This window comes from Cucurbitaria berberidis (assembly GCF_010015615.1).
Source record: "Cucurbitaria berberidis CBS 394.84 unplaced genomic scaffold K460scaffold_3, whole genome shotgun sequence".
Taxonomy (NCBI): Eukaryota; Fungi; Ascomycota; class Dothideomycetes; order Pleosporales; family Cucurbitariaceae; genus Cucurbitaria; species Cucurbitaria berberidis.
In genome coordinates this window covers 2,407,939-2,425,951 of record NW_024468937.1, presented here as the reverse complement: position 1 = coordinate 2,425,951, position 18,013 = coordinate 2,407,939, and the positions used below count along the sequence as shown (strand labels likewise).

The following is an 18,013-nucleotide window of genomic DNA, read 5'->3' as shown; positions in this document are numbered from 1 at the left end:
CTGATATTTCCCCTCCCCCGCTTTAAAGTAAACAGCCACCCCTCCTTCAGGCGTCATACCGCACCTGACTGACAGGCACGCACGCGCAATTGTCCCTTTCGCATGCCCATCCAACACCGATTTCTTCTTTCCCTCCTACCATGATCTCATTGCAGTCTTGTTGCACAGCACTCTACCACTTCTTCTCCCGCCCATAAACCTCTCCAAACTTCGGTCTTCATTGTCGCGAGTGTCTTCTCACCAACGCGCATTTCGGAACAACGTCATCGGCTGCAATAGGACGCCTCACCCAGTGGGACTACCATACCCACCCTCCATTCGTCGAAAAGCAGAGAATTCCTCGGCGCCTCCCAGTCCTACGGATCATTTGCTTCTCATATCATTTGGCCTCGACAGCAATTGTTCCGTAACTTTTGGCCACTAATTCCCGTGCCAGTCCCCTGCTCCGCAACACCACACCACACTGTTCGTCCAACGAGTGTGCGCAACGCACTTATTTGAGGCTCTCAAGTCCACGCGGAAAAATAACCAGGTCCTATCAAGACTCTTCATCGCACAACCTTGGAAAGCAAAGAGCAAGGCATTTAGCATGGCGATCGAAAATGCCTCGGCGCAGGACCCTGATCCGCAACCCATACCCAAAGAGCAGGTTATAGACAGCACGCAGTCCACTCAACTGGACGAGAAGAAGTTGAAGCAGTTCTTCATCGGCAGTATTGACCAGGGCACAACGAGCACGCGTTTTATCATATTCGATGGTCTCGGGGAGCCGGTGGCGCAACATCAGATTGAGTTTACACAGATGTACCCCGAGTCAGGGTCAGTATCTTCCGAGTGAGGCCTCTTCGCGTACACTACTTACGCGTACAGATGGCATGAACATGACCCGAAAGAAATCATCTCGTCCATAGAGCAGTGCATTGAAAGGGCGACGAATATCTTCTTAGACCAGGGCCACGAAATCGAGGACATCAAAGCTGTCGGCATTACTAATCAGCGTGAAACGACAGTCGTTTGGGACACCAAGACCGGCGAACCACTCTATAATGCAATTGCTTGGTACGTAGAGTTCACATACCAAACCGCATACGAGTTGCAACTAACATCTCATCTCCACCTTCAGGCCAGATACCAGAACCAAGGGCCTGGTTCGAGAACTGAAGCACCACAAAGGTGCCGACGAACTGCTAAATATCTGTGGGCTTCCGCTGTCAACCTACCCATCATCGGTCAAGCTGCGGTGGATGCTGAACCATGTTGACTCCGTTCGAGAAGCTTACGATGAAGGCCGGCTATCTTTCGGCACCATTGACACATGGATTCTGTACAATTTGAATGGCGGTAAAGAAGCTGATATACATGTGACCGACGCCACCAATGCGTCAAGGACAATGTTTATGAACTTGTGAGTCACTCTATACACCTAGGAGCACATATGACTCTGTTCGCCAACGCTAACGCTTCTGCAGACACACGGTTCAGTACGATGACAAGCTCCTAGAATTCTTCGGACTAGACCGCAAGAAGCTGAATCTGCCGAAGATTGTCCCATCATCATCACCAGACGCTTTTGGGTCGCTAAGGACTGGTCTCTTGAAAGGCATCCGTATCGCAGGGTGTTTAGGAGACCAGTCTTCAGCTCTGGTTGGTCAACAAGGCTTCATACCCGGTATGGCAAAGAACACATACGGAACCGGATGCTTTCTCCTGTACAACGTCGGCGAGAAGCCTGTCATCTCAACACATGGCCTCCTCGCTACCATTGCATATGATTTTGGTGGGAAACGAAAGCCTGTCTATGCACTCGAAGGCAGCATCGCTGTCGCAGGAAGTGGCGTGAAATTCCTTATGAACAACATGGGCTTCATAACGCACTCACATAAAATCAGTGATCTTGCAGCCTCAGTGAAAGACAATGGCGGATGTGTTTTCGTAACGGCTTTCAGTGGTCTCTTTGCGCCGTACTGGATTGACGACGCCAAGGGCACCATTTTTGGTATTACACAATTCACCGAGCGGGGTCACATTGCTCGTGCAACTCTTGAAGCGACTTGCTTTCAAACTAGGGCGATTCTCGATGCGATGGAGCTTGACAGCGGCCACAAATTGAACATGCTTGCAGTTGACGGCGGAATGAGTAACTCCAATCTATGCATGCAGGTACGTGATCGCTCTACATTCCACATGTAGTCGACTTGGCCTTGTCACTAACCACATGTGACAGACACAAGCAAACATCATCGGTATCCCCGTGGATCGTCCAGCAATGCGCGAGACTACCGCCCTAGGTGCAGCTATAGCAGCAGGCTTCGCGGTTGACGTGTGGAAGGAGTTTGATGAGCTCAAGGAGATCAACCAGAAAGATCGTATGATCTTCGAGCCGAATATCAGCAAGGATGAGGGCGAGAAGATGTTCAAGAAATGGGGAAGGGTGCGTAACCTCCATGTACCAACTGCTAGCGAGACATGTGCTAATTTCAACCCTCAACTTTTAGGCAGTAGACATGTGTCGTGGTTGGCTCGACGCTGACGAGGCCAATGGAGAGTTCCGTGATTAATACGCATAATGGAACTTTATATACCCGCAGAATATGATCTTGCATCTTTCCTTCAGCGTTAGCATGGAACTAACAAAACCAAGGCGAATACACCCGGCAGTGACTCGTTACCATGGGTGGACACTGGTGATAGGGTTGCATTCGGGCCGTTGAGGTTGTTGGGAGAACATTGTTGCATACTCACCAAGTGCCTATTAGACCTACACCCGGCCTCTCCCTATATGCTGACAGCCCTAAGATTATTGGCACCCACGGGCTCCTTGCGACACCGTGGGGCAAGATCATGATTCGATGAGAGTGGATATTCGGCACATAGCCAACCTACCGTGGCCGCGGTACCGTGGAAGGGACATCCATGTCATATTTCAGCCTGAATGTACGGGTGTCTCTGCCAAGGATCGTTCGATGGACCTTTTGGGCATCCATCGAATCATTTCGGGACAGATTGACGCATAGGATTGAATGATGTGCTCATCTATGACATAGCTTGAAGGCGACTGCGGCCTTTCCTCGTGGAGATGAAAAAGCAAGGTGGAAAGTTTCAGCCACTTTGAGCGTTGTTGGCGGAGGAGCATGTCCCGCATCCGCGATTAGCTTTTGTGTTGCGGCAACTGATCCCTATGGTCGACATGTGCACGTTTTGTGACTGCTAGTAACAAATCATTGGGCCGGTTATAGGGCGATTGACCGCTACGCGTCGTAGCGTAACGGCTCATTATGAGACTGTACCTCGCCTAGATGGTCTAGAAGCCCACGACTTGGCGTTATGAATGGACGCTAGTTTGCTGGGGGGGTTATCTGATCGGAAGCGAAGGACTCCGACGCGCAGTAACATGAGGGATGAGCGTTGACTGGGCACACATCTACACTGGCTTTCTTTCTGACACCAGGTACAGCTCGTGGCCAGCTCATGGAAAGGCGACTCGCTTGGGTGGTACAACGTTCATCCAACATCCTAATCAACGTCAAACTAAAACAGGACCAGGCCAGCGAGTGGCCACGCGTTCAGCCCACTGATCCTCGTCTTTCACGCTCATTTCTTTCCCCCGGCGTTTCCGCATATTCCTCGCAAGAAGTCTAGGATCTACTCTTGCCGTTAACGCATAGCACCGAGTGCCTGGTCGAGAAGGGAAGGTAACAGGGGTATTACTTGGAAAGTGACGAACGAATAACATTTGGCAGGGGACCTGTATTTAACATGATTCGTTCGTAACTTTTCTTTTCGCGTCTCAAATCCCTGTTACTTTTGTTCTGGCTGACATGACGCGGTACGAAGATGAAGATACAAAAATGCGATGCTGATTTTCCAGATGTCCCGTCGCATCTGTACCACCCGTCCTTCCAAGGATCGCGACGTGATAGGCATTATTGTGTTGATAAATCAATTTGGTTTGATTGAATAGAGAGATCACAAATGAGCACCTCCGCAAGGTATACGGAGCAGTAGTTGCGAAAAGGTCCATATCTGGCGGCATTGTCATCGCTACATGGAACGAACAACCACCCTAGTGCCAAAGGCGCAAGCCAGAAATAATCGGAAGCTTACAGCACCTCGGAGAGGGTTGTAGAGAGTAGTGAAGCTAAACAGCCTAAGACACATATGGGCCAATCAATGATGATAATTATCTTACCATGACGGAGTGTGAGCCCAACAAAGCTCCTGAGATTTGACCTACGCTGGCCACGAATCGTCTGGTCACTGCATGCTCACCAAAATGCGGGACGGTAACTGCGATTGCGCAATATCTAACTTGCGGGCGTTAGTTGCAACATGGGGAAACGGGTAATCAAGCGTGTGGGCCGCATCGGTAAGAAGTGCCAGAGTGTCACCGAAAAGAACCTGGGGGGGTTAGGGACAACGCAGCGGACCAAGGCCTAACTCACTCCACTAGACAGGAGGCTGTGGCATAAACATACGCTTTATGCACCACGTAGAAGGCATATAGAATGGGTGACCCTTGCGTCTGATGCTTGGTGCTGCAGCCTTGGATCCACTGGCAAGGGGTTCATCGGGTCACCACCCCACGTAACCATCTTTCGCATCAAACGTGCCAACCACGGTCGTAGATCAGGCCTGCTCCGGCATGTCTAGCAAGTTTTGCTCTAGTGCAACTAGTCGACCAGGCGAGCCAGAATCCTTAATTTCTACAGCTTCCCGACCACTCACATGCTGCAGCAGCCCGTCATTTCGTCACTTTCAACCTGGGCGCGAATCTAACTTTCTTTTCACCTCGTAACCATCTTAACTCCGGAATGGTAGAAACACCCTGTAGATACGGTCAGGCTACCCTAGTCCTGCCCGCAGCTTGCCGGAAGCGGGAGGACTTCAAACATGGATGGCTCCACTTGAGTCTACGCTGTGAATACTCGACCACACTCGGACACCCAGCTCCGCTGCGCAAATCATAGCTCCTGCCACAATGCATGTCAACTGAAACAGGTCCCATTAACACGGTCTAGCTTTGCATTACTCTACGGGTACCTGACCGCGCTGACGTGCCCGGTTGTTCCGGTCTGCAGAGCTATAATATGACGGACCGTCGCGCAGCTACATGCAAATCCGGAGATTTCAAGAAGGTACCAAAAATATTTGCCTGCTTTCCACATATTCTTACCTTTATTCGATTCTTATTCGTCACTCGTTTCTGCTACTGTGCCTCGAACCGAACGTTCACCGACACCATGTGCGATTACACTCAAGTACAATACAAATGCACCCACCTCCGCTACGTCGTTCGAGCATGGTGCACAAAATATCAAGAGACCCACAAGAGATGCCCTGCAAATGTGGTTGCAATGTGAGCATTGAACTTCCGGATTACCACAAAGTACTGACGTCGCTACAGAGAATATAGACTCGATGAAAACTGCAGTTTGTCATCCCCTCACCAATTCTGCGCAGCAAAACCGTCCTAACCAGCCCAAGGTGATTGTAAAAGTTCTCGGAGTAAAACAACATTACGTTATTAGTCGACTTTCCCACATTTCCCATCCATTTACGGTTGTATTTCAACAAGGCGCACACGGCACGGCACGGCGGACAGCTCCACAATACCCATTTGACAAAAGTTTCGGTCCATGTTCAATAGTCGAATATCATCAGATCACCACGTTTCTTAGAATGTCACTCTTATCTATTGCCATATCACCACACCACCTTGGCAGTGAAGCGAAATTGCGATGACCAACAGTTCCCGGCACCAGCTACCAGTCCTCACACTAGTGGAGCATCTGCGACTGCATGGTGCAGTATTTCCTCAGAATCATCCTTTTACGATACGGAGAAGGAATGAAGACATGATCATGGAAAGTACTATTCGGGCCTTAATCAAACCTTAAGACGTTGTCGTGGTACCACAGCCTCATACCAAGTTGCACCGCTGCAACGTGTGACGTACGATTTTTTCCGAACGGCGGCAACTCCGACACTCACGCAAAAACTCACCGTTTACCTCTTAGCCGGTACGAATTATGAATGGCGCGGGATGCTTCCGGAGGCCGGTTGTACATGTCTGCATTTGGCACTATCTCAACCGTTACAATTCACATGGATCTTTGGACCCCAGACGTGCTTCGTACAGGTGAAGGCGGAGTAGCACATGACGATGGAGACTGCACCTCGCAGCTTCGCCCGGTTTTCGGCGCAGAATGGGACACCGCAGGGCATGAGATATTGCATGCTTCTACAACAGCGGCATAATACCCTTTTCGGATTGCAAAACACATCGCTTTCGCATCAAAACCCCTAGGATTCCAAGGACTTTACCTACGACGAAACTTATGCATATCATACCACATCGAGTTACTTGAGAAGTACGTAGGGGCTTCACCCAAGCCTATAAAACGGCTAATATTATGCTTCACGAATCATCTTCTGCGACACAGAAGATCACTCTGCCTCCAAGCACTTCCTGCCTACTTCGGTAATACTCCGGTAGTTACCCGCTCTGCTCACGCCAACGGCAGTTCTTCTAGACTCGTGTTCGGCGTCGGGTCTTCACAGCACGGGTTGAACGAGTCGGCTCGGCTATACTCTGCGCGTATGGCGACGAGTAGCTGCCATCCTCCGGTATGGCTTCGCAGCTTCGGTGGTATCAAGAGTCAGGACAGTGCATGCAGCTCCATCCATGACTGCTGACAGGCACGCTTATTAGCCGCCAAAAGAGTATCCAGATCTTTGATACGACAAAAAGGCCTAGGGCGAACGTTCTTGACGTTTCGTCGGATTAGTAAAGTTGCTCCGAGACTTCAAAAAGTGAATGACGCGATGGAAGGCTCATTTAACTAGCTTCTGTAACCTTTAGCACCCTAGCATATGAAGACTCTGTACGAATCGTAGCATGAAACCTACTCCTGTTCGACCTGCAATCCTGCGATGTGATGGCTTCCACGCTTGACCGCTTAATCTTCTCGCGAGGGGCACTCGCTTATCAAGATAGCCACTTAGCAAGAGAATTCGGCATAGCTCTGTAGGGGATAGACATTGCCCTAGCAGGGGTTGTAAGGCAACGGCTTGCTGTGTTGCATCTCGTAGAACACTTCTGGAATACTGTCCACATGTAGATTCAAGGCCGCGTAAGGATGAGAAGCTGGCGTGACTGACTCGTGTTTCGAGTTATGGGCCCGGATGTTTACCGGTGACAACCGAGAGCTGAGTGTAAATGATGTATGATTAGGCTCGTGGCCATTCTAGAACCACAAGATGGGACTAGTTGCCTCGGAGGTGAGGTAAGATTCGATTTTCGAGATACGTACACGGTACGTACGAGATATGGTCGTGGTCGACTTTCCAATTTTTTTTTTAACCATGCACAGCATTATTCATACACGTCGCATCGTGGATCTTCTCATGTACTGACACGCTTCAAAGCGTTGGATTTGTATCACTCCACCGCCATACGTCCGGGAGAATACTTTGTCTTGACCTATAATAAGTGCAAATAACGCCGGGGCACATCGGTTCCGTATGATCCAGTCCCCGTCGAAGTTGTTGCGACCGCAACTCCAAACAATCACCACACGACACGTCAGCCCCAACGATAGAGTATCAGCTATGACATAGGTGTGTAATGGACAGACTAATACAGCGCATCAAGGAACTGACTCTTGTTGACGTCGAACCATGGAAGCGTTGACTATACCGTCTTGAACCATTCGGGGTGATGCTTCCGTCATTGGGCCTCCATTCTTCTAGCCTCCGGTGGTCAGAATTGCTGTCTGAGACATCTTTCCGTCTCCCCGCTTAGCAGAAACCCAATTATGAGTTGAGTCGGCGCTCTCGGGGAAGCGCAGGTGCGCATCCTATGCAAGGGTGGCGGTTAGCAGTAGATGACGAGCGTGAAGGGGTGCCGATACGATGGCGCCTAGTTGGGTGCAAGGAACAATGTCATGGGCCAGCCATCGCGTGGATAAACTTCCGGTGCTTTATTTTCAAGCAAGGGCTCGTCTTGAACTCAAGCGTGAGTGGATAAGTCCATAAAAAGCATTGATGCATGTGAGACAGATCCCATGCTGCATTGCAGGTTAATCATGTGCTGCCCGACCGCACCGCGTCCAAAAGGCCGACCCACGGTTATGGTATGATTTCCGAATAATCTCTGTCCACGACGTATGAGAGCTATGTTGGCTAACTTCTTCAGGATCAGCGGCCTTAGCATGTGAGAAGTTGGTGGAGCTATGCTGCGAGGCATCCCGCTAGCTTGATGATCCGCCTCGTGAAACATGGCGAGCACTCTCTTCCTCTCTTCACTCCATTGTTTCATCACTTATCGGCTGTATATCGGTGCACGCTTCCAACAACGGCTAATCAGATGGTATGCCGGCAGTTTGCGCATGCGTCGGCACTTGCGAGCCACCGATTGCTCGACTGAATCGCATCCGCGTTCTCTGACATACAGTCAGGCCTTGCAGGTTAGAGCAGCGCTTGATAGTTCTGATATAGTAAGTCGAGGGAGTGCGGTCTCACGCTCCGCCACGCTGGCTCGTCCGGCACGGCCCGAGATGTCAGCTGAATGCGTAGCCGCAATACTTCTTCCATGTCTATATGAGAAGGTGCCGTGCGTAGGGTTGCACATGTGCAAGCGGTTCAGACTTACTTCCCAGATTCTTTCTAATGCGAAATCATACTAGCACTTTTGCCACCACCCCAGGGGACTTTCAGATGCGTCACCAAATCCAGGGCCACAATGTTACAGCCAGGATGTTGTGGACCACCCATGACACTGACTCAAGAGCTGGGACGACAATCTCCACTTTCTTTTGGGCGTCAACAAACCTTGTAGCTATCAATAAGTGTTTCGGCATTTCCTACGTACGTAAAGCAAGCAATCACCTGGACACGGCGACATCTCGGAGCATCTCTTCCCCGGAGGTTCGGTTTCTCGGTCCCTCCGTAGCTTCTCGCTATATCAGGATCTATGCGCTACGGCACCGAAGGAATCACTCCGATTCATCACTCTTGATTCGACGCAGGACCCCACGGAGCCGTCTTCCGCCAGCCAGGTTCAAGCGTCCAGCATTATCACACGTCTGATGGGCATGTCACTTGCGCAGGTACGCATTGTTTAGGAAGTTTACGACCGATACCAACTCTAACTGCGTTATGAGGCCAGTCTTCACTAAGTGCTCTAAAGTTTAACACACACTCAACAAACTCTAATCGACGTATCCTCTAGAAGATGGGCGCCTATGCCTAGCTCCGCGTTGGCTACCTTCATCCAACGCTGGGGTTGGTGTGACATTCGGTGCCTCTGCGGTCACGTCCGCTTCGTGTCCACTTTCTCTTCCATCCTCCCCGAACCCATGATGCTGGACGTAGACATCTTCCCCGCAAAGTTTGTCCCTCAAGGCAGCAATACTGTTCAAGGATACCGATGCAAAGAGCGTCAAATGATGATTTTAGCGTATGATCGATGGGTTGAGACAACCAGGATAGCTCATCGCGGACGCACGGGAGAGTAGTCGGGCCGAACTCTACCGTGTCTAAGCCGCTACGAGAACTCTGTTGCTACTTTCAAGGCTTTCGGCGAAGACATCCTCGGAGGAGTGATCCTAGGAAACTTAAAGCTGCAAAGGGCCTTCTCTTCTGCGACGTCCTGCTAGCCTTCCGACACAAAATACGAATTGCATACGAATCTGGGTGCCCTAATCAAGCTCTATTCAAGCTCCTTGGAGAAGTGATTGGTGTGCAATGGACTAGGAACCTGCCGACTACATGAGTATCAAGATCTAGAATTCGGCTCTTGCAATGTTCCGAACGAGGTCACCAATCAACATATGACATGAGAGCAAGTTGTTTCGGACTTGCAGTACAATACAGATGCCGAAACAAGATACGGTTATCTGATGGCACTTGGCTCTCCTTCCTGGGGTATGTATAAGTTGTTAGTATATTGCAGAAGGCATTTTGTTGACGCTCTGTGCCTCCTTTAACATCACTAACAACGGAGTAGACCAGCACATTGGCTTTCCGTTCTGAAGACTTTTAATGGTACAGTAGACAAGATGAGACTCGCCATGGAATTACATCCAGCTTTGCGTAAGCTCCATGAGAATAGGCAGTTGGAGGAGGCTTGATCAGCCATTCGATATATGCGAAGGCCTTGGAGAAGGAGTTACTAAGTTTTACTACTTCATGTTAGACTCTATTTCAGTATCATGAGTGCAGGATACTGTTATTTTTCTGGTCTTCTAGAGAATATGCCTCCGTGTTCGGCATATCGATGCCGTCTTGTGATTGGTCATATCGCGCGCATGGTTGTTTAGCGAGTTCGGGAACAGGAAACTACGCGGACGAGGCCGCATCCCTCTCTCTAGCCCAGAATGTCGTCTTTAGAAGATATACCAACACCCGACAATGGGTTCTACGTCCTTGTCACTGGTGCAAATAGGTTTGCTAACCCACTCGAGCTCTCCGTGTCCTCAATTGACTCTCGAATAGTGGCCTGGGCCTCGGAATCGGGAAGCGCCTAATAGACGAATTTCTCCAGACCCGCCCTCAATCCGAGTCTCTTGTCCTCATTGTCACGACGCGTGACCAGCGCAAAGGCGATGCGACGATCGAGAATCTGCAACAGCACCTGCGCAAGGTGATTGCCAGCCATGAACGAAAGCTACCGGGCATCGCACAGGTGTTGCAACACCGCATATTCTTTCGGCAGGAACGGTTGGACTTGCTGAGTTTGGTCTCGGTGCAGAAGCTCTGCAGGAAACTGCGAGAGACCACACCAAAGCTTGATGTTGTCATCTGCAATGCCGGAATTGGTGGCTGGACGGGCATCAACTGGCCACTTGCTGTCTACAAGATTCTCACTAGCTGGTCAACCGCCGTGTGCTGGCCGACATTCAAGATATCAGGCGTCGGATGGGTTGCGAAACCGCAGATACCGGCGGAGATGAAGGTGGAGGAACCCCCTCTGGGAGAGGTCTTCTGTGCCAATTTCTTTGGACACTACCTTCTTGGACACTATCTTGCACCGCTGCTGGCGAAGCACCCAAGGAGCGAAAACACAAAAGGCAGGATCATCTGGGTCAGCAGCTTGGAAGCCTACGAGCATGTTCTCGACTTGAATGATATCCAGGGCATCGGTTCTACCCTACCATATGAGGCGACGAAGCGGTTGACAGATGTCATGGCTATCACTTCCGCCCTACCTTCTACATGCGATGTAGCAGACGAATATCTCGACCAATCTCAAGCCTCAGAAAAAACCACGAAACCGCGCATCTACGTCACACACCCCGGGATTTGCGGTACCTCGATCGTTGCCCTTCCCCTTATCCTCGAATACCTCATGTTCACCGCCTTTTACGTAGCGCGCTGGCTCGGTAGCCAATGGCACCCCGTCACGGTCGACAAGGGCGCTTGCGCCATGGTGTGGCTCGCCCTGGCGCAACAAGATACCTTGGACAACATGGAGGAAAAGGAAGGCGTCGGCAAGTGGGGTAGTGCAACGGACTTTTGGGGCCAAGAACGAGCGGAGCGTACGGAGGTGGCGTGGTGGGGATGGGGAGGGAAATCAGCAGAGTACAAGAGGAAGAAAGGCAGGGACCCGTATGCAAAGGATGCAACGAAGGAGAGTCGGGAAAGATTTTTGGAGACAGGGAGGAAGTGCTGGGAGGAGATGGAGAGGTTGCGGATTGAGTGGGAGGGACGGCTGAGGAGAGCTGGTGTTGGGATTGAGATGGAGTGAAAGCAATATTGTGGCATGTGGATGCACCCAGCGTTGCCTATGCTTGATCCGCGTATTCCTGCGTAACCAACAACTAGAGGCACGAACAGGGCCATGTAATGTCTTGAAATCTACATAATCACTTCTTGTCCATATACGCTTTGATTGAAGAACACGAGGCATACTTCACACTAGTAATTGTATTCCGATCTCGGTTCTTCTCGAGAGCTAACGAGGATCTTGGGCGCAATCGGACAAGGGAAGCTAAAACGAGCCCGAAAAGCAGCATCGTCTCCACTCTCAACCATGGTAGCCCGTCGGCACGCGAACATGACAGCCCAAGCAGGCAGCCCAAAGCAGCATACCTTTTCAAGCAGGGTCTAGGCAGGGCCGAGGCAGGGTAGTTTTTGCGGGGTAGATAGTTGCATTGCATGTTCTACAGCCATCTCGCAGCACCACAAGACGACTGTCTGTATGATGCTCCAACGTCTGTGTCATTTCAACGGCGGATCATCTGCTCAGAGGACATGACGAAGCGCACAAAAAGCAAGGCGACGTCAACCCTCCATGTTCTCGTGCATGACACAGGGCGCTATTCGTGAGGCGGACAATGTTTTCGTTCGCGCCAGGAACGCCGCCACTTTTCTTTTCTTTTCTTTCCCTCCCAAGAGGAGTGATTGCTTCGTAATGGCGTAAGCAAGTGTGATGATCTGAGTCCAGCCCAACGCCTCCAGTTCGTGGTGGCTTTGATCGAGACTAATGACCATCTCATGCACGCCGCCCAGGCTTGCACGCACAATTCCCATGGAGCTGCTGTGCGGATCCCCATGCAGGCACAAGTTGAAGCAGCGAATAAGAAAGGCTGGGGAGAGGCAGACCGTTACGCTGGACCGCGCCGGTTTGCGTCTCCCGCTGGGCCCCCTTCCTCACTAAGCTCCTCTCGGGCACGTCTTCCCTTTAGCTCTACCCATCGACCATAGCTGCTGCCCGACCTGATCGCCGCGCTCTTCATCCCCCTTGAATTATCGACCTTCTCGCAGAATTCACGCCCCCGTCGCGCGAACTGCTTTTACATGGCCCCGCGTTCCCCTCCTGCGCAGACGGGCAGTGTTGAAAGCGCATTTTGCGGGTAGCGTAGCGCATTTTCCAGGTGCATTGCTCCAGTGACGTGGAATTCAATACTACCCTTTCACCGCTTATTTATTCTTCACCACTTTCCAATCCAAAGAGTCGTGCGTCTAGTTAGTTGTAGTATCAGCGACTGCTGTTGACTGCGAGCAGAGACATGGAACCGAATAGCGACCCTCTCTCAAGCGATTTCCCGCCCATCTTCGCCGGCGCCGCTACCAACTGACCTCTCCCCGACGATTGGCTTCTCTCACCGCGACTGCACATACTTTTACTGTTGGGTTGTTACTTGAAATAGGCACATTGTGGATGCTTGGGGCCTACAATCCCATTCACGGTGGGCTTTGTTCTCTACTGGAGAACAAAGGGCTGTTCCCAGGTGTGCATCAACCAGCAATCCTAGATTCATAATCTTACCTGGTATAAAACTCGGCGAATACCTCCACCTCAAATAGCATACAAACATGTCGACACCACCTTCATCGCGCAGTTCGTCGCGCGGAACTCCTCAGCGACCCTCTACGCCCGACCATTCAAGACCTACAACCACGCGAACAGCCTCTTACCCCGTTGCGCCCAAGTCAGAATACCTGCGCCATGCGCTTCAGGCCCGCAGAGCACAACACACGCCCACTCCATCTCCTTCGGAAATGAGACCATCACCTCCACCTGCTGCGAAGCCCTTGGATCTCATGACACCCAAAACCTCGCCTGACATTTTTGCGGAGTTTGCCCTGTCCGAGGAACAAACCACTCCCGTCTCACCCATCCGCCGAAGAAGACCGAGCGATGCGGGACCGCCACGTTCCAAAACAAATCGAGAGCTGACCAGCGAGATCGATAGGCTAAAGGACAGCCTCATGACGTCCAACATGCGGGTCGAGCTGCTGAAAAAGAGCAACTCTGAGTTGCAACATAGCTTAACAAAGGCGAAGGAAGAGCTGGAGGAACTCGAGCCGCTAGAACAAGAGAACTGCGAGCTGCATGATGAGAACAACTATCTAAAGCTCAGGGTTGAAGACATGGACGAAGAGATTTCGCACTTGAAGGAAACCAATGACGATTTACACATGACCAACGAAGAGCTCACTGCGATCGCTAGCGAAAGCGCTGCGCATTGGCAAAACCAGGAATCTGCAATTGACGAAGCGGCCGAATGCATCATTAAACTGGAGGAAGAAAAGGCCGCGCTTTCGAAAGAGATGAAGCAACTCATGCAACGAGTGACTGCTCTAGAAAACGCTTCATGCGCCAACACACTCGTGGATGGTAGTCCTGGGAAGTATCCATCGCGCGTCCATAGTGTTGACGAGTCGAGGCCGTCTACCAGCCATTTCGACTCTGACTACTATTCTCAGCCAGATTCGCCTCACGTGCAGACTAATAGGGATTCTATTAATTCTCTCACGCCCTCGGAGCGCTCCAAGAAGTTCCTTGATCTAAGCGAAGAACGCAGACGATCTACACAAGATCTCGCTAAGCGCATGTCGGCTGCGTCGCTCAAGGCATTGAGGTTGCTAGATGACTCTGCTGCACCTGAGGTTCCGAAGATCCCGGCCGTATTTCAGCAGCAGGTCCCTCATGTTGATGAGGAAGACCGGCCTGTCAATCCTACTCCAAAGCCTCCAGGGCGATACCGCAGAGGGTGGCAGGTTGTGCCACAGTCTCTGCGAGATCTAGCACGTATCTCCCCAGTTCGCACAGATAGGTCAATCCCACCATCACCAGCGGCCCAACCTGAAGGTCTACGAGGCCTTTATCGTCCTGCCAGACACACTAGGAGTAAGACATCAAACGACTTCCCACCTTCATCAAATCATATCGTAAAGCCCAAGAACACAGTGAGTTCCGTACGCCGGCAAATGTCCATTGCCGACCCATCACCTCGTGTCCCATCACGCGGTAGCAGCAAACATGCACACACCAGCAGTTCGAGCGAGCACCTCCAACATCAGAGCCCTCGTCACCGACGACAATCTGAGGCAGACATAAGCTCGGCAGACTCTACTCCAAAAACTCAGACAGACCCCGGATCATCAGAGTGGGGATCCTTGGCCCCTCCCCCATCTGTCTCTGTGTTGTCTCAGACTGATCTAACGACCGAGCTAGATCCGCGAGAAGACAAGGACAGGTGGTGGCGCGGCGTAGACAAGGTGAAACTCTCCCAAGCAATGGCACGACCTCAACTTGCTACACCACAAGTGATAGAGGCCCCGTCACAGATCATACCGGAGGCACGCCCCCCTCCAGAAAAGCTAGACGCGAGTAGTACTTCGATCAGATCCTCGAGGAGTGGGGAGAAAAACAGTAAGACCACACCGAGTCAACCGGCCTACGAAAGTAACTTCATGTTCAATCCAACGGAAGATGAAGAGACGTTCATAAAGAAGACAAGGATGGCCGGTAGTAGGAGATAGCCATGAGAGAAGTAGAAGCAGCGATGATTGTACGACTAAGCTCTTTCTCTTTTCAGGTGCTATCTTCAAGCTTTGCATGGCGTTTTGGATTTAAAGAATTGAAATGGCGTTTTGAAAAGGTACACTCCGCGAGGAGGTCATGACGGACACTATATCCTGGGTTGGAGGTCTTGTCAAATATCGCGTCTTATGTGCGCTTGTTTTCGCTAGAGCAGCGTCTGTATTTTTATTATAAGCATAATCAGGAGTCACTTTCTCTATTCTATCTAACGTGTTCACCCACAAGATAAACCAAACCGTCGAGCTGCACTGCGTTTTACACGTGACATGCCGACACGGTGGTGACTTCCCATGAACTGTGGCACCTCCGACCTTAGCTCCGCACACGTCTGCTTGCATCGTCATCCCACCAGTCGTGCAACATCCACATAGCCATGCGCATATACAACACCCCTCTACACCCTATACGATGATTTCGTCCGGCTTTACGAATGCGCCTGTCTCGCAATTCCTCGTCTTCTCGACCGTTATCGGCGCTATACTTGCGACTTTCACCGACACGAGATACTATCTACACATTCAGGTTGTGCCGCACATATGGAGTTATAGGCAGTTTTGGCGGTTTGCCACATGGCAGGTAAGTGAGACTGTGCTCTAATTTGTAGCGGACAAGGGGACGCATGTACATCTGCAAAGCATTCGGACAAAGGGCATGAGTTATGCACACAACTAATGCGCACGTACAGATATCCTTCACGAACTCGACAGAAGTCCTCTTCGGCGTCCTAACATTTTACCAACTCCGGGTCATCGAGAGGCTATGGGGGAGTAGGAAGTTCGCTGTAAGCTCTCCTCTATCACCCTGTTTCCCACACCTCAAAGACGTGCTAATAGCCATCATAGTCCTTCCTCCTAGCTACACTCCCCTACACAACGCTCCTCCCACCCCTCTTGCTAACCTTCGTCCTCCGTCCTCTCTCGTTCGGCCGCATAAACTACCTTCCCGCTGGCCCAACACCGATCCTCTTCGCCCTCCTCGCAAACTATTACGCTGCAATACCGTACACGTACCGCTACAAAATCTCCCCTTGGGCATCATCATCTCCACAATCAAATACTCAAGCGCTCTCGTCTCTATGGTCTCGCAGCATAACTCTGACATCAAAGACCATGTCCTACCTTCCACCCCTGCAACTCGCGCTCTCTCAGTTCCCGGGCTCGCTGTTAGCGGCAGCAGTGGGCTGGGTAGTGGGGACGGCGTATAGAAGGGATTTACTGCCTGGCGCGTCGCGATGGAGGGTTCCGGGGTGGATAGTGGGCGAGGAGAAGCAGAAAGGGTTTGAGGGGCTGCGGGCGAGATTAGATGCAGAAAGGGATAGGGAGGGTGGTGCGAATGGACTTGCGACGGGGATCCTGGCTGGTGAGACTGGGGAAGGAGGAGGAGCGAGGAGGCGGACGCTGGGAGAGATGGTTACTGAGCAGTTTAGAGGGAGGAGTTAGCTGATAACTTCGAGGCTTGGGTTTATCCATTAGAGCGCTGCTCTATGTTGCGCTTCGCAACTGCGACCAGAAACGACTTTCCCCCTTTTCACATGTTCAATCTCTACGGATAGTCATGACATGCTGTTATCGCGCAAAGAGCTCTCAGTTGACTTCAGTTCAAGGACTCGATATGTTGCTGGCGAAACGCGCGAGCACGTGAGCAGCCCCACATATCCGAACCACCCGTCATCGCTGCACGATTCCCCATACACCAGTCTTCCACATGTCCATATCGGTTCTACCCAAAGAGATTCGTCTCCAATTATGGGCTCATGCGTACTTCTCTCAACCGCCCCGTCTAGTCGCGCTCGCAACGAGACCTCATCATGAAGACCACAAAGAAGACTCTTTTTGCCCACGATACTCACCCAGTCCCGCGCCGACCGTCGTCAACATCTGCCAGGAAGCGCGTGCGGAAGCTCACTACCAGGCCCTCAAGGTGGGACATGTAGTAACACTTCCATATGATAATGAACCGAACTACACCAGCGAGGCGTTTTACTTTCGCTTCGAGACGGATATCCTGTATCTACCACTTGAAGGCCCACACGTCAAGCACTACGATGACTCTCCGGAAGTAGGACTGCTAGCTCATTTCCGCGAAGCGATCGGCTGCACGCCTACGCTGCTGCGCAATATTGCCATTGAAAAAGTAGTTTACAGCGGATTCGAAGACGGCAGCCTGTCCAATGTCCTGCGCGACTTCCCCACCATGAAGCGAATGATTATGCTGATCACGGAGAGAAACATGAGGGACGATGCGGTGAAGAAAGCAAGGTTCTGCCGCGCTGCAAGGAGGATTGAATGGACGTATGAATTCGACCAGTGCAAGACGGGTAGAGATAGTGAAGAGTGGTTCCGGCCGCGACCATTTGCGTGTAATGTAGATTTCGCTACAAGAAAAGGGGGCGAGCTGGAGATAGTGCCCAAGGAAGTTTGGAGGGAGTGGACTGCTGAGGGTCCCTCAATGGATGACGTTGAGTGAATGAAATCTACTTCTTCGTGAAGTATGATACGACTGGCATCCGGGGACTCTTTTCCAAACTTTTTCAAAATATTCGCGTCGTTTGAGACAGGGCCTGAACCTTGCTCCTTTAATAGTGTGTAGGGGTGAACTGAGAGACCAAGGAAGAGGAGTATCAAGTCACGCCAGCCCCTGTCCGTCACACAGTCATGAATTGAGATTTATTGTAGCCCT

General features: G+C 51.2%; 7 protein-coding genes across 7 annotated transcripts; 6 read left to right on the top strand and 1 right to left on the bottom strand.

The window, feature by feature from the left end:
- Positions 1-589: 589 nt before the first annotated feature.
- Positions 590-2,558, top strand: K460DRAFT_282868 (glycerol kinase; the record flags this gene model as incomplete). The annotated part of the gene is made up of 6 exons (XM_040928608.1): positions 590-819; positions 871-1,059; positions 1,124-1,405; positions 1,470-2,160; positions 2,225-2,431; positions 2,496-2,558. 6 exons carry the CDS (start codon positions 590-592, stop codon positions 2,556-2,558), a joined length of 1,662 nt encoding a protein of 553 aa, XP_040787925.1.
- Positions 2,559-5,240: 2,682 nt separating this feature from the next.
- K460DRAFT_286201 (uncharacterized protein) lies at positions 5,241-5,474 on the top strand (the record flags this gene model as incomplete). The annotated part of the gene is made up of 2 exons (XM_040928869.1): positions 5,241-5,356; positions 5,405-5,474. 2 exons carry the CDS (start codon positions 5,241-5,243, stop codon positions 5,472-5,474), a joined length of 186 nt encoding a protein of 61 aa, XP_040787924.1.
- Positions 5,475-10,379: 4,905 nt separating this feature from the next.
- On the top strand, positions 10,380-11,749 carry K460DRAFT_282981 (NAD(P)-binding protein; the record flags this gene model as incomplete). Its single annotated transcript, XM_040928615.1, has 2 exons — positions 10,380-10,447; positions 10,498-11,749. The coding sequence occupies 2 exons, from the start codon at positions 10,380-10,382 to the stop codon at positions 11,747-11,749; spliced, it is 1,320 nt and encodes a 439-aa protein (XP_040787923.1).
- A 54-nt stretch (positions 11,750-11,803) lies between these two features.
- On the bottom strand, positions 11,804-12,253 carry K460DRAFT_107877 (uncharacterized protein). The gene has a single exon (XM_040926533.1). It carries the CDS (start codon positions 12,159-12,161, stop codon positions 11,868-11,870), a length of 294 nt encoding a protein of 97 aa, XP_040787922.1. The 5' UTR covers positions 12,162-12,253; the 3' UTR covers positions 11,804-11,867.
- Positions 12,254-12,868: 615 nt separating this feature from the next.
- On the top strand, positions 12,869-15,552 carry K460DRAFT_366235 (uncharacterized protein). The gene has a single exon (XM_040933331.1). The coding sequence runs from the start codon at positions 13,321-13,323 to the stop codon at positions 15,271-15,273; it is 1,953 nt and encodes a 650-aa protein (XP_040787921.1). The 5' UTR covers positions 12,869-13,320; the 3' UTR covers positions 15,274-15,552.
- Positions 15,553-15,742: 190 nt separating this feature from the next.
- K460DRAFT_355186 (uncharacterized protein) lies at positions 15,743-16,773 on the top strand (the record flags this gene model as incomplete). Its single annotated transcript, XM_040931859.1, has 3 exons — positions 15,743-15,910; positions 16,020-16,115; positions 16,177-16,773. 3 exons carry the CDS (start codon positions 15,743-15,745, stop codon positions 16,771-16,773), a joined length of 861 nt encoding a protein of 286 aa, XP_040787920.1.
- Positions 16,774-17,038: 265 nt separating this feature from the next.
- K460DRAFT_284499 (uncharacterized protein) lies at positions 17,039-17,800 on the top strand (the record flags this gene model as incomplete). Its single annotated transcript, XM_040928739.1, has 1 exon — positions 17,039-17,800. The coding sequence occupies one exon, from the start codon at positions 17,039-17,041 to the stop codon at positions 17,798-17,800; it is 762 nt and encodes a 253-aa protein (XP_040787919.1).
- Between the last annotated feature and the right edge of the window lie 213 nt (positions 17,801-18,013).